Consider the following 16,887-nt stretch of genomic DNA (forward strand, 5'->3'; position numbering starts at 1 on the left):
TTACATATCAGACACTCACAGGGTACCAAATATCTACAAATCTGTTACATTCAAATGATATGTATCTAATGTCATATGGTATGATTGCAATTATTTTCATATTACAACACACCAGTAACTGTAAAGGAAATAACTTGAAAGTGATTGATGAGTGTGTGTGTGTGTGTGTGTGTGTGTGTGTGTGTGTGTGTTTATGTGAGTATGTGTGTGTGTGTTTATGTGTGTGTGTGTGTGTGTTTATGTGAGTATGTGTGTGTTTTTGTGTGTGTGTGTGTGTGTGTGTGTGTGTGTGTGTGTGTGTGTGTGTGTGTGTGTGTGTACGAATGAATAGGTAGGTAGTAGGTAGGTATAGTTTTGTACGTAGTGGTAGTTTGTTTCCATAATATTGGATTTGTTCATAGTGTGGGTCATGTATGGACATATTGCCTGAGACAAGGTCATTTTTTTTTACTTTGTAAATTGATAAGATGATATCAGTGCTAGACTATCACACTTTGTTGACCATTGATGTGGCAGATATTTCATGTTCTAATATTGAGGCTACAGAGTATTACATACACCTACAAACTGTACATCACCAATAGTATGAGGGCAGCATTCAACCCTATACGCCAGACTCAAACTTCACACCACTGGTTGATGCCCGATGTGCAGTCGGGGACGGTCTCTGTGAGGGCGTTCTAGCGGGCGCTAAACTGTGGCCCTGTCCTGTAGTGATTGTACCTTGATATGAGGCTACACGGCGGGCTGGCTGTTTAGAAACTGATCTCCTTACTTTGCTTTGTCCTGGCAAACTAAAGGTCCCCTTTCGTAACACCATTCGAGCGTTTCCGACGGCTGGGCGCGATGATGTGCCTAAGATGTTAAGGTGTGCTGCATATCCTTCAGTAAGTACCTGTTGTGGAAAGATAGAGTACAAAGAATATAAGTTGGTGAAATAAAGACCAGTTATGATCATAGGAGAGAATTCTCAACAGTCCTGACATCAGTTTGTCACATCAATATGTCACGACTTTCTAGCCTTTATCAACATAAGTATGCTTGTGAACGTGACCTGAGCATGAGCTACTAGATCATATTTCAATTACGTACACCCCTCTAGCTATTCAATTTCACACAAGGGCGCCATCAACAGTTCAAACTTGTGAATTGTGAATTATCAACTTACAAAGTAGAATTATGCTTGTACTAAACCAATATTCTAGGGCGACATTTTTTCCAACAAAATAGAAAAATACACAACAAAATGAAATGAATATGCAAGATTTTCATAATTTTGTGGCCTGGTAAGAACACTGTACATGTATAGATACATGCGAGTCAGTCAACGTCTAGTTTGACCCTGCTATTGCAGGTACTGAGAATAAGTCAACTTTCTTGTTCTATTTCGACCCTTTGGCATGAGGTAAAATGCTAGTACAGGTTATGAGAATTATTCCTATTAATTGTTGAATTACTGACCTGTGCCAATGAATGACTCTTTCTGGATGCTTTACCAACTGTGAAGATTTGATGTGATTGTAACCCAATGGAACTGTACACACTTATGTCTTTATTTGAACCATATGCGGCATGAATGACCAACTTTGTCTAAAAGACAAAAAACATAAAAAAATTAGCTATTTTAAGACACTTCTTTGTTTTGCTGTTGCATTTGTCAAGATAAAGAGATTGTGAAAATGTGATGTCATCACAGAAGTTTTCCCATAATCCCTTGCAGGAAATCTGCAAAATGGCTGAACACATGTCAAGTGCAGTAGTGCTTTTTTATACAATATTTCAATGTTGTGTAAGTTTATAACAGTAATCAATACAAGTGTACTAAAGACAGAAATAAACCCTACTACAGTTTTTTTGTAAAGTAATCCACAATGATCAAATTAAATAAAACATGTAGCTGACATAAATTATGACATTATTGTTCATACAGTGAAACCAATGCCAGCATAAGGCTGTGCCATTTTTAAAACTTATTTTATGAACACAGATTGAAACTATGCCTTCCATGCGAAGACTGTGACATCTACGGTGACATCTTTGACATTGTATTCATGAAGTGAAACTGATATCTGTGTAATGCCATGATGATGACATATGTTTGACTGTCGTTACAGTGGTTTAATCTGGTGATATCATCCCAGATTAGTTACTCCATCCACAACAGTGCTGCAATGTATAATTTACACCAAGTAGATGACTTTGACATTGGCCTTGACACCGATGTAAAAGTTCAAACATGAACATACATATTACATGGTAAATGAAGCAATGACATCTGAAAGTTTATAAAACTTCAAAACTTGCCTATCATTAAACACAGTGTATACTCACATCTTGAATCAGATTTCTCAGGTAAATTGCCTTCTGTCTCAATGGATCAGCTGATAAACCATCACAGAAATTCACCATGCCATGTGGAAAGTTATGTTGTGCTAGCCATTCCAACACTTTGGGTTTCTGCATGTCAGGCCGTCCTGTCACATACAGAATTAAATAGCCTAGCTCTTGCCAATGTCTGCAAAAAGATTGTAAGGAAATAGAAAATGTCGATTAGATGACCAAATATGATCAGTGACTATGCAAAGATGAAGACCCCCAAATATGGTCATTCACTGTGCAAAAATTAAGATTTCCAAATGTAGACATTGATAGTGTGCATAGATAATCAAATATGGTCATTGGCTGTGCTAAGATGAAGATTTCCAAATATGGTCAATGACTATGTAGTGTGATTACCAAATATGGTGAACGACTATGTAGAGTGTGATTACCAAATATGGTCAACAGCTATGTAGAGTGTGATTTCAAAATATGGGCAATGACTATATACATTGTATCAGGTCTCAAGTTAAGACCACTGATGCCATGCAATACACATGACATTTAAGTATATATATAAATATGATTGTGTGTCATATTACTTTTATAAGAAGCTTATTTGCATAGAGAGACAAACAAAGTTAAGAAACATGTCAGTGAAGACAGTTACTTGTTTTATGAAATCTACATTACCTGACGACATCTACAGCCCCAGCTCTGACTTTTGGATCTTTACCCATTATAGACACACTGGCAGTGAAAGAACCATCTATGCTGAATACTACAGACTCTGTACGTGGTGGTAAGACAGACAGGTAACTGTCAGCCCAGGTGTGATCGCCTCTGAAATCAGAAATCAACATGATCATATATATTACAAATATATGAAATCAACATGATATGATATACAATATAAGATATGATATGATAAGATAAGATAAGATAAGATATGATATGAAGGAACCATCTATGCCAAATAGTACAGACTGTGTATGTGGTGGTAACACAGACAGGTAGCTGTCAGCCCAGGTATGGTCTCCCCTGAAATCAACATAACATACCTAGCTGTGCTAGTGCCCTCACTTTGGACAAGGACCTAGTGCTGTTGCTTGATAAGGTCTGTTTTTTAAAAAGATTGCACTTAACGCTTAGCCTCCCCCTCCCCATTCTATACATACCAACAAAAAAAGTGTGGTGAGCAGACAAGTTGTACATCAAGTTGACTTTAGATGTCAGTGTCACACTGCTTCAATCTTAGCTAATATTTACCTCACTATCATCTTGACTGGGTAAAGTCCATGTCCAAGCCTACGTGCTTCTGGTATAGTGTAACATATCCTGCCATGGTTATTAGTTATCACAGTATCAAAGAATACCCATTCACCAACTGGTGGCTGAGTCATTATGTGGATATCAACCTGAAAATATCAAATACCAATGATATAGTTTTATAATTCTACTAGTCTTGCAGTAAGAACTTGGATACGTACACTTTGGGGGTTGCTGAATAAAGGTAGTGAGTACCTCTGTTTGGGTGCCCTCAGTGTTGACCATCGGTAATTTTTAGAGTAAGCAGAATAAGCCAGAGGTGGTCTAGCAGCTAGACTATATATCTACTCAAATGTATTCACTAGTTGGTGACTTCCACTACTTCACTATGAAATTTTCGAATATACGACATATACATAGGATTCCAGTCAGACTCATTTCTGCCTTTAGAAGAATACTTTATTACTGTATCAACTTATGTACACATATGAGTTTAGGTGATCAAATAAAACCCCAGTAAACATATTCAATAGTGAAATCTTGTAAAATAAGCCCTACTTCACTTGATATATGTTTACCTATTTTGGGGATTTCCTGCAATGGCTTATGGGAAAACCTCTTGTGACAACACATATGCCTTTATATAATCTCTTTGTCTTGATACTCTTTGTATTGGACACAAATAAACTGCAGAGTTGATTAATTTCTTGTTACTGGATCACAAATACATATTGACCACCTGTTACTTACAGTCTACAATAAACGTTGACATGTAAATTTACATGTTACAAAAACCATGTGGCTATACAAGTCATATGTTAACCTTGCAATATAGCATATCATGTCATATTTCTTATGATTCATGATCATACAATACATCAACAAAGTCACAACTGTTGACGAGTGGGTAACAATCATACAATACATCAACAAAGTCACAACTGTTGACGAGTGGGTAACAATCATACAATACATCAACAAAGTCACAACTGTTGACGAGTGGGTAACAATCATACAATATATCAACAAAAGACACAACATATGATGACACCATAACAATAGCTAATAAATGTCTGTTTCAAATACTTAGTGACCAGCTGGTGATCAAATAAAAGTCTCTATTGATGAGTACAATGTACAATGGAAGACAATTTATAGTAGATGAGATCACAGCTGTTATGACCTGACTAAACATGGAAATAAATTGAAATAATATTTGATGTACATAGCCTCTAAATTTTATGATGAATTTAAATAGCACTAGGTGAAACTGGAACAACTTTTGAAACTCTTTTGTTAGATATAATTGACTTCCTCATAATATTGTACACCCTGCACAGTATTGAATCACCTGTGGGTAAACATATTTGTATAGCAGTACTCAAAGTATGGTGCAATATATCTAGTCAAATTGATTTTAGGGTCAGCACCCAAAAATCAGCACTGCAATGAATCAAGTTTTTACAATACATTTTATAGATGAAATAGACCACTACTTGACATATCCAACATCTAGTAATCATTAGTACTTTTAGTAATATTCAATGAATATATTGTTGGTTGTCTGATCAATAATATATCCCTGTGACAGCTAGTACAGATTTAAATTGGTGCAAGCCGGATTTGTAGGTGTTATCACCTTGGTGAAAATATTTACAATCTTGATAAAACTATTTTGGTATGATTCTGATGTTAATTCAGGTCTTAGAAGTTTGATTGGCATCAGAAATTGTCTATTGTTTACAGGAAGCCCTTTTGTGATGACATCACGAATACATTAATTTGTTTGTCTCCACAAATGCAAAGAGTGCCAAGACAAAGATATTGTGGTAAATGTGATGTTATCACTATAGGTTTTCCCATAAACCCTTGCAGGAATGATGTCATCACTATAGGTTTTCCCATAAACCCTTGCAGAAAATCACCAAAATGACTGAACACATGTCAAGTGCAGTAGGACTTCTTTACAAGTTTTCAAAGTTGAATAAGTTACTGAGATGCTATTTTATCACCCCAAAGTAATATGTAAGTTGATAGCAGTAATCAGTACATTGTTGAGTGTAATAATGGTAGAAATATTAAGCCAAACTGATTTTTCCATTTCAGTAACCACTTTCTGTAAGGACATGTGGGGATAACTCTAATTGTTTGAGATGTGTTCACTTGGATAGCAAAGCCAAGTATTGATCACATGTCAAAATTATCCTAATATGGCCTTGACACTTTTCTTATAATTCGATGAAATTAATTAGTGAAAATAAGTTGACTGCAAAATACTGAGGAGTTCCTTACTATTATTTTCTACATAACTACTGCTATGGAAATCAAGCTATAGGCAAACAAAGATAGACACAAACTAAAGCTAGTGTTGTCATGTGTTGATATAAGCTAGAAACAAACATTGATGTAATTACACTCACAGTAGGGTGGCATCTCTGATAGCAAGATTTCCTCAAGTGGCCACACATTCAACCTCATTCAGTGTTAACACTATCAAGGTGATCTTATCCACAAAACCAAGGTACCACTATCACACCCACTTATGTAAATCAACCACAGCAACAATAATAGTTTTAGTTTATGTCTAGCTTAGTTTGACTTTTAGCTGATTTCATTGCAGGATGTCGACAACAGGGAAGTTAACAGACCTTTTCTCCTGTGAGTGTCACCATGTCCAAGGGTCCATACATAAATCTTGCTAGTAATGTCTGTGGCATGTTTTCGGTAACTATGATGTCGTTACTACGGTGATTAGGACTAACATTCTACGAGGAAAAACAAAATATCAAAGAACATTTAGTTATCAAATAGTACTTTTACACTTATGTGGACAACGGTATTTTGACCCGAAGCCCCGCCCCAAAGCACACATCTTTGATGTGATCATTTTCATTTGAATATGAAAGTTAGTCATATTGTATATGGCAACATGACCTACTTTCACAGACAAAAACAAACTGATAAATGCATGACATGACCCTACATCACAGACACCAGATGTTGTTTTGTATTTTGTATGTCAGATAGTGTGAAAAACTTTTTGGCATCCATAAAGCCAGTCTTAAATTGTCTACCACTGATAAAATGACGTTCTGATCAGCAGCATTTCTGTATGTAGTTGAAAGGGTTGTAAGAGTGAAAAAAAAGTGAAAACGAAACAGAAAACACCAAAAGCATGGCGGTAATCAACAGAACCCCTGCACCTGTTATAATTTTATGATTTACTCCTACCTTAAGTTTAACATTAGTTCTTCTTCTCTGCCATTTCTCACGAGGCTGGACAGGTGTAAATGTTGGCATCTTAGACTCTTCACCAAGTTGTACACTAACACTGTCATGGTGCATTACCTAGAAGACATAACATTACACAACTCATCATAACATTATGTTAAACTAAAGCACAGGACATATAGCTAGTGTAGCATCATATTCTGTCCATACTTACTGTGAAGCAACAAAGGATCCGCTTCGCTCTTACTGAATTTTCAAAAAAAAATTCAGTCACTCTTAATACTGCTGAATTTAATTTTTACAAATGTTTTAAATTTGTCTGGAACAAGGACCTATGTCAGATTCTTATGAACAATCATAACTGCAGTGTCTGCAGTGAAAATGATCAGTGAAAATGATCAGTTTTTGCAAAAGAATTCTACTTTTAATAATCAAATTTGAAGATATACTATAAGTGAGTGTGAAATGAACAAATCTAATGATACTGAGGTACATGCATTCTCATTTCCCCAAGAAGCACTTTGAAGTTATCAACAACATTGAAAATATAATTTTGGAGACAAAACCCACATATTCATGAAATTGAACTTGGTAGATCTCATAAACCATTATTTGGTAATATAATGGTAATGTTTTAGTTTTTATACAGTACTTTTCCAAAAAGCGCTTCAGTACCCCTGGCATGGATTTACAATCCATTGCAGCCTTCAGCCTCTGTAAGCGCATAGGATTAAAGCATTCACATTGTGATCTCTGTCCTACCAGGTCCCCAATTAACAGCTGGATTGACTGGTGGGATACAATCGTTGTTCCAATCTTGCCCAAGGACTTCAACCATTCAGAAACAAATGACAATGATTAGGCTCAAACCTGCAACCTAGACCATTTTTGACTATTACGACTTGAATTTGTCGTATAGAATGTCAAACTATGGTGGCTACTTCACACGATTCAGGCCCAAACTTGAACTGGTGATTAGAAGGTCAGGCAGAGGTCATCATGTAGTGTAGAAATCAAAGACATAGAATGATAGATGTGATTGTGAGAGGGGTTGACTGATGTGTGAGGGCGCCCTATCAAGGCTTATCTGACAGACTACACTCCCCTTTACTTCAGCAAAGAAAAGAAATCAAAATAAAGGCATTCAGATGCAATTTGAACTTGACCTTAACATGACCCCCTTACATGATGAAACCACTATTATCAACTTGACCTTTACATGACCCCTTACATAATGATAGTACTGCTATTATTATTTTTGACTAAATGTTCAAACAGCTAGCTGAAATGGAAAGGAGAGGTGAGCAGTAATTAATGTTTATGAAAATGAATTTACCATGCATAGCCATTAGGTTAATATTATCATGATTATTTTTTAAATTTTATAATGAAAGTTTAGGGCTTTGTTACAATTCTACGATGGCATATTTAATTTTCTATGAAGGAATATTTAATACAGGAATGATGTTTTTACATGATATTAAAATCATTGTTATTAAACTGAAGATAATATGGATGAGAGTGACATTATTTTTCACATTCTTATTTTTTTTTTTTAACTTCATGTTTGGAGAATATATTAGTCATAGTGCCAAGAATCAATAAGACAATAAAAATATGTAACATTCTTACAATCCATTTGTATAATTTTTAACTAAAAGTCATCATCTAGAGATTATCTAGCTTCACAAAGCAAACGATAACGACTGACTTATGTAATCAAGTTATGTGAAAAATAATGTCACTTTCTGCCAAACTAGCCATCAATGACATAATTGCCATGTACATGCATGTAGGGTGTTAACCACAGTGACTGTATAATGATGTTTACCACTTGTGTACTACTGTTGAGAGAGGTTAGTTACAGTTCAATGATGGACAACAGAACATTACAGAACTGATATGATGGCTATGTCTACATTTAGTTTCTCTTTCTATTAGCTGTAACATGTCTACCAAGTGATTGCCATTCTCATGCTTTTTACAACCGGTACATGAAATATGTTAGTTGAAGGTAGTAAGCCCTCGGGAGTCATGAATGTTTATGTTTTGATATTAGATATGCACCTCTGTTGATTTCTTTGAGGCAATGCATTGCTGTCCATTACAAGGACCTAAATTAGAACAATGACTGATGGACAAGTTCAAAATGTAATGAGAACATCATTAAATGACTCGAGAACACAAAGTTTACAGAATCCCTCTATTTCCGGAGTGGCAGTCCCCTTTAAAGAGTGCCACCATGATACTTCTGACTGCATGAGACTTCTAAACTTTCATTTTGAAACTTGTTGAATATTTAAAAATATTCAATAATGATATGTCAGTATGTAGTTTAAAATGTGACAAGATTTTGTTTCTATCATCATATCACTATACTGGAGAAGACTGTGAAAATGTGAAATGTTTGTGACCAGAAGGTGTGCATTTTTGGACGTGTGCGATGTGGAAACGTATAGAAACTACCAATTTGATGCATCTATGTGTTGTAGATTTAAGCTACAAGCATATTGACATATATGTCAAAGTAAAGTCAGACATGAATAAGAAGACAAACTAAAATAATTTGAATCTAAAAATCTATGCTAAAAGTGATTTCATCTAAACTATTTTTTGAGTTGAATTTTTTTGTGCAATGACAATTTTTTGAGGATTTTGAGGCATTCACATGGCAGTCATGCTTCTAGTATGTGTTAAAGCTAAAACATGACAAAATAAGACAAAATATCATGCCATTAGTTGTAGTTGAAACAAACAGTCATATTAAATCGATATTATTTGATGAGAGCAAAGCATAGCAAAGCAATGGTATTAAAGACAACACAATGAATACAGCCTAATTTTCAAGCATGATGAATTCTGTTCACCTTAAAAATTGGCAGTAATTCTTCGGACTGTAGTATAATCTGAAAGCAATGACAGAAATGATGGGCTGAGGAAGTGAGGACAAAGAAGTTACTGTAAAACAACTCTGCTTAGTCATCATGCTTGTATTTTGGCAAACTACGAAACTAAGGAACATTCAACTCAAACAGTGAAACTTTATTTCTCAGCTATTTCTTGTTTACTGTAAAAAAATTAGTCATATCATAGAAAGTTTTTTTTACATATTTATATATCTTATATAAAATGAACTCAAAAATTTGATAAACATCGCTACAGGCAAAGATTTCTGCTTGGTACATTTTGGTGGGAAAATAAGAACTTAAATTACTGTTCATTGAATTTTGGTGGGAAATTGAAACATATTTTTCTGGTTGGTTAATTTTGATATGTAATTGTTCAGTAATTTTATAAACTTTTAAGGTAAAATTTTGGTGGGGAAAAAAGTTACTTGGAATTATCGTTACCTTCTTCGAAAAGTGTATATAACTGAAATATACTAAACATTTTCTCTATCATCATAATATGAATAAATCATTTCCTTTTTGAGTTAAGTAAGTCTGAAAAAACTCACTAATTGACAAAAAAAAATTATCCTTTAGTACAAAAAAAGCACTTCATTAATTCATATTGTTTTACAGTATTCAGAACAGAAAAGAAGGAAAATTTATGTAGTCTAGAAAAGAGGAGAGGTGAAAAGGAGGGAAAGCTGACCCTAAATAGAAGGATGGATCTGTACGACATTGCTGTGCACAGACAATATAAAGGTTAGTCCAGTGATAGTGGAGGAAAGGGGTACAAAAAGACAAGTGGCTATTTTGACTGACACTGAAAAATATCAAATTTCACTGTAAGAATTATATTCACAGCACAAACTATAGGAAAATCCAAATCTAGCAGAGCAGAGGAACTACATCTACAGGTTTTATACTGTCAACTTTCTGTATCAAACGGGAATTACATTAGAAGACAGTTATCCTGAAACAGAACATTGTCTGCCCTGACCAAAATCTATTATAGCTACATTGTATTGTCTGGCTTAACAAATATCATACAAACATTGCTACATTGTATCGTAATTCTTACCAATATTGCTACTTTGTTTGGGGTGGGCTACTTTTGGGTGAAAAACAGCCTTACAGGATAGAATTATAACAATTGTACTTAAAGTTTGTCATGCCAGATGGTAAAATGTAGCAATGTTAGTAAGATTTTTGTTAAGGGGCCAGATGATAAAATGTACATTTGTAGTTTAGTAACATTTTTGTCGAGCCAGACGATGTTCCGTTTCACATTAACTGGCATCTATTGTATGTGAAATAAGATTGAATTTGTACTTACCTGTCTAAGTATAAAGGCCACTACATCAGTGGATTCCCAGTAACTGGCATGGAATAAGTGAGGTAGTGCCCCGGTAGGGAATGCTTGTAAAGCCTCTGGACAGTACAAGGCATAATCTAATCTTTTGGTGCCCCACCATCGGTTAACAACTGTAATTAAATGATTTAGCAACTATTTCAAGACTATATGACAACTATCATTGCAGCAATGAATATAACATTTATTGGTGAAAACAAAGAGATTCAAATATGCAATATTTGAAATCTCAAATATGCAAACACTATCACTGTATATATGTTTAAATTCAAAATTATCCCGAAAGATATAAGGGATATATACAAGTCCAGCAGATGGATGAGTAATATGCCTCTTGCTATACCACTAGAGGGAGCTCTTAAATGGTGAAAGTAGTATAACCTTATAGGTCATTAGATGAGAAGAGTTAGCAGTATAATCCGTACTGCTGATACTCACACGAGTAAACCACTAGAGGGCGCTCTTTTCCTAGAAAGGTATATTACATGACCAGTGTAGTGTAAACTTACTGGAAGATAGATGAGAAGAGTTAGTGGTATAATCTGTACCGCTAATACTACCCTGACTATACCACTAGCGGGCGCTCTTTTCCTAGAAAGGTATATTTACATGATCAAAGTAGTGTAAACTTACTGGACGTTAGATGAGAAGAATTAGCAGTATAATCTGTACTGCTGATACTACCCTGATTACACCACTAGAGGGCACTCTTTCCTAGAAAGGTATATTTACATAATCAAAGTAGTGTAAACTTACTGGACGTTAGATGGGAAGAATTAGCAGTATAATCTGTACTGGTGATACTACCCTGACTTGGATGGCGTTGTAGATTACCGCCACCTTCACCAAATAAAAAAGAGTTACTCTGCACTATATCACCTGAAAAACAAAAAAGAAACACAACATTCTTAATAACGAAGTACAAAAAGTGATATAGAAAAGTGGCATTTTAAAGATATACTGTGTCACTTTCATTGATAGCATGGAACTTGTAAACTTTAACATGGAAACACTGATGCTACAAAATATACCATAAACTTAGTACAAACTGATAACAATATTGAATTAAGATAGAATGCACCTCAATGACAAATTTCCCAGAAAATTCTTAAATTATATTGAAATCTTGTAATTGAAAGTTTGTTCTTGAAGTGATACATGAAATTTGGGGGTTAACCATCTTATTTTCAAAGAAATTGACAATGTTTATCTTCCCATGGCCATACAGTTAACAACACTATTTGGCATCATATTAAAATGAATTGAAATAAAAAAAAAATCAGATTTTTGAAATAGATACAAAATGAGATATCAAAATTAAGCCACAATGGGTTTTCTTAAAGAAAGTAACAGCTAAAGTTTAAGATTTTATTTCTGAGGTGTATACTACGTGAGATAAAATTTATGAAATACCTATATTTATAGAATGGCCATCCCCTAGAGGAAACTTCTGATATCTTGGAACATTAGACGGTGGTAGGAGAGAAAATTTAGGATCCAGCAATGGTTCAAGGCGACTAGCTGATGGATCTGTCCGGTGAAACAAGTTATGGATTTGAGTACAACATGGTTGCCGTGGTATCACTGAAATGTAACGGAAAAGACAAAAAAAAAAGTGTTACCGTGATGACAATATTATGAAAGTACCAATTCTACATGACATAATTAGAAGAAGAATGTTTGCAATTTGTCATTTTTCATTTTAACTTTTTATTATTTGTTTTGAAATATTCTTGTATCATTCAAATATTGAATCTGGTCTCGAAACCGGTATAGCGCTAACCAGTTATTTAGATATGTGATTAAATTGACATTTATGACATAATCTATGTTGTATATTAAAACCAGTAAATACAGAGTCTCATGACTGTCTCTTTATGCATATTAACTGTATCATGCTGTGCCAATGCAATGCTGCTTCTCAATAAGCTTCACTTTCCGTTATGGATGTGCATTTTTTAAACAGACTTCAGCTAAGATTGGGACCGATACAGACTGTGCCATTTGTAATTTTTGATGTCACATGATTTCAGATAAACAGTAACTACCGTGATATAAGACAAATCTTTATCATGAAAAGGAAAGAAAAATGTCAAAATTGATTCACAGGACAAAAATGAAATATAACAACTAGAGGTCCTGTCTTTTTGGGTCATCAAAGGTTGAAGGTCAAAGGTTATTAGAGCAGCCAATATTTTGATCTTACCTGGAGGTTTGTCATCCGAATGTAGTAATTTACGGTATGCTAATACCATAGCTAGTGGTGACCCAAACATATAGAAATCGTTGACTTCAAAATCTAACTTAGAAAAGTGACCATCCGATAAAGGTTGACTTCCAGTGCTAGTACGCCTAGAATCATTACTACTTGTGCATGTCAACTGCTGGTGGCCTTTTGTGCCAAATGTAAAACTGCTTTCTCTGTGAAAAGTAGACCCTGTTGTCGATCGCTTGACCACTTCTGAGTTCTGGGGGAGTGGACTGGTTGTGTCTAGTTGCTGTAGGTCTCCGCTGCTAAAACTTAGTTGACGCGAAGTCTGTAAATGTTCGTCTTGTTGATTTTCACTTGATTCACTTTCAACAATACTCATCTGACTGTCTCTACGGTGCAACAACAGAGGTCGACATAAGATGTCGTAGCCTAAAATTGCACCCATGCTGTCTCCAATCATAGACACCTGTATATAATTAATAGATTAATACATTTAAACATGCTGACAAATTGATCTGAAGAAAATTTGGAATAAAATAAAGTTTGCTAGGTAATAGGATTTTCCCTTGTTGGTGAATGTTCATGAACTCCGGGTTCATTGTCACAACTTGAAAATTTCTATTCACATAGTCAAACCATTTTTTCGGGAAATGAATCCCAATTTTTGCTGATGTGAGGACAAGTTCGTCATCTGATATTCACTCATGCAATGCTTCATTTGAAAACAGTACAGTTACGCATTTCATAGGTTTCCACAACACCTACAAAATGGGTAACATCACATTACTTGTGTTCATCTCTGGCTAAAAAATACCACCAACCTGTCCAGTGAAACCCATGCCTTCTTCAGACTTAATGAAGTCACTAAACACAGCATTAGCTCTGTTAATTGTAGTAGTCACAATATCCACATATTCAGGACTGGATGTTGCCATGACTGGTAGAGCTCCGAGTGGTAGGAAATCACCACAACCAGTAGACTGACTGTTCTCATTTAGTGGAGATTTGGTATCATAGCTGTATGGACTGATACTGTTGACAAAGAAGAACACATTTTCATTGTCGTGACTCGCGTACATCTCATGTCTGGGATTCATCCTTGCTTTATTTCAAAACAATCCAGTTATCCATTTTGCAGCTTTAAAAAAATAGTTGCTAAGTGGGAAACAGGAATATAGCTTTCACCAGACTGAGTGTTTGTTTTCCATTTTAATACTAGTACCCACATTGATTAATTGTTAGAATAAGTGAAAGTTGAAATATAACAAGATACATTTCTTTATTCAGGACAATTCTTAGATATGAATAAAAAGTGAATGCTCTTTGAATTAGCATCAAGATTTTTGCTAATTTTTGCGTACGGACTCAAAAATCAATTTGACTGTCTATATCTCATTATACAAAACTATGTGTACTGCTATACAAATATGTTTACCTATCAGTGATTTAATATTAATATAAGGAAGTAATTTAATATATCTAATGAAAGAGTTTCAAAAAACATTCCAGTTGCAGCTATAGTGATGTTTTAAGAATCACAGTGACATGACCACTCTAATACCCTGGATAGACCCCATGATCACTCCTGTTGCATCCTTAGATTTGAGTGACGGCTATGAATTCTCTTAATTACATTTATTACTTAGCGGCAAGACACATAGATTATACTGGAAATGCAATCAAATCAAAATGTCAGTTGATTTTGTCAGTTTAGAACTTAACACAAAATCTTTAGTCTCCTGTCATACTAGCTGACAAGATCACATGCTACATTGTTAGCAGTTATTACTCGACAAATCCATCTAATATAAGAGAAAGAGATTGACATATCACCACACTGATGTTTCTTATCTTCTTTTCAAAATACAGCTATCTGTATAGCATCAACCTGTCAAATTTTATTAGTTTTAGACACGATCTTCAATCTCCTGTCATGCTAACTGACAAGATCACATGCTGGTTGATGGTAGTTTTTATTACTCATCAAACCCATCTAATATGAGAGATACATATTGACATGTCTTTACATTGATGTTTGTACTGTTCCTTTCCACATACACCACATTATAAACACATGCCAACCAGTCAAAGTTTCTTAGTTTTATACAATTTCTTTAGTCTCCTAACATATCTGACAAGATCATATCCTGGTTGATAGCAGTTACTAATACTCATCAAACCCATCTCGCATGAGATATATATATATATATATATATATATATATATATATATTAACATATATATGCTTACCTTGTAAGTGTGTTGAGTGCTTCAGTACAGGTGGATGGACAGTTAACCAACTTGATGGCTATGCGGCCGTTAGCGGCAGGGAAATGTGCACGCACAACAGCATCTAAAGCAGCACCGAAAGTATTCAAGTCTATCTGTTTGGAATTAATGTCTTGTCCACCATCCAGAATGTTACCACCGTGTAAGACTAGGAACAACCAGTGAATGTTACAGTGGTGGTCATGTCGTGATAGTGTTGGTGATCCTGGCAGTGAAGCATCCATACTAGTCTGTCGTAGTGAAGAGACTCGGTTCTTACTGTATAAAGTAGGACTTGAAACATCTCCTATGGATGACAATGTACAGAAGAATGATATATAAGCGTTCCCATTCACTGAAATATCTCCATCCGTAAATCGGAAGTTTTACATGTCTATCACTTCAGTTAAATACTTCAAGAGTGTTCCCTATGTTGTCTGTTGAATACAAATCCTGTAACACCTGTTGTGAAATTTCAATCAATCCAAACAAATACCTCATAATGTACATGGGTTGAATGGAACAACTCATTTAATTTCAGTTGGGACTTAAAAATTATGACAAAACCAACAAAGACATTCTATCACACCAGATGGTGCACCCGCTTTTTTAACCCCTTTTCAGCTCCAATTCTACCAACAGACAGGAAAGAAAATCACAAATACCTTCATCTATTGATGTCTCAGAAATATCCCTCATCAATAATTCTTCAGAGCTCCATTTGGTCAGCCCAGCTGGTAGATGAATGTTGACATCCTCTGTAAATATTTCATTGATATTAAGTCTACTATTAGTATAAAAATCAGGAAATACATGGCAGTTCACTGTTAACATTTCATGTTGAAAATCACTTGATGTCATTTACGATCTGTCGCTTAATAACCTTAATTTTTTTGAGCCAGGCAATGTTTTATTTCTGCCGTTATAGTTTCCATTGTAAATTCTGCAACAGATGTAAATTGGAGGAAATTGCGCTGTACAGTAATGAATAATAAAAACAGTGACTGAAATGACCTTCAATGATAATGTAGAGAGGATAAACCCTAGTACATTTTTTGTTGGTTTCTGGACATTTACTTTACCCAAACTGCTATTTCCTTCTAAAAATCTTTTATGACAACATTCATGCCATATATTATGTATATCTATCGTGGCTTTTACCATTTTTCATTTGAACCAGCTGACTTGCCCACGAAGCATAACAAACTACCCTGTAATTTTCACAAAATCCTTCAAATAACAGATTTTTCAGAAAAGAGATTTACAAGGACAAAGCACTCATATTGTCTTGAACAGAATCAAACTTGCCAGACTGAAAAAAGGTTAAA

The 16,887-nt window shown here is 34.9% G+C and overlaps 1 protein-coding gene across 1 annotated transcript in view; it reads right to left on the bottom strand.

The window, feature by feature from the left end:
* Positions 1-409: 409 nt before the first annotated feature.
* LOC144449618 (membrane-associated phosphatidylinositol transfer protein 2-like) overlaps positions 410-16,887 on the bottom strand; it is a 62,928-nt gene continuing 46,450 nt past the window's right edge. The window contains exons 10-23 of the mRNA XM_078140190.1: positions 16,225-16,317; positions 15,542-15,866; positions 14,113-14,323; positions 13,286-13,757; positions 12,493-12,663; positions 11,836-11,958; positions 11,044-11,192; positions 6,820-6,936; positions 6,237-6,353; positions 3,589-3,737; positions 3,013-3,162; positions 2,332-2,515; positions 1,462-1,590; positions 410-895 (exon numbers count right to left, since the gene is read on the bottom strand). Of these exons, the coding sequence (XP_077996316.1) occupies positions 605-895; positions 1,462-1,590; positions 2,332-2,515; positions 3,013-3,162; positions 3,589-3,737; positions 6,237-6,353; positions 6,820-6,936; positions 11,044-11,192; positions 11,836-11,958; positions 12,493-12,663; positions 13,286-13,757; positions 14,113-14,323; positions 15,542-15,866; positions 16,225-16,317 (2,681 nt within the window). The 3' untranslated portion in view covers positions 410-604. The remainder of the gene's footprint in view (positions 896-1,461; positions 1,591-2,331; positions 2,516-3,012; positions 3,163-3,588; positions 3,738-6,236; positions 6,354-6,819; positions 6,937-11,043; positions 11,193-11,835; positions 11,959-12,492; positions 12,664-13,285; positions 13,758-14,112; positions 14,324-15,541; positions 15,867-16,224; positions 16,318-16,887) is intronic.

This window comes from Glandiceps talaboti, chromosome 18 (genome assembly GCF_964340395.1).
Source record: "Glandiceps talaboti chromosome 18, keGlaTala1.1, whole genome shotgun sequence".
In the NCBI taxonomy this organism is placed as follows: domain Eukaryota; kingdom Metazoa; phylum Hemichordata; class Enteropneusta; family Spengelidae; genus Glandiceps; species Glandiceps talaboti.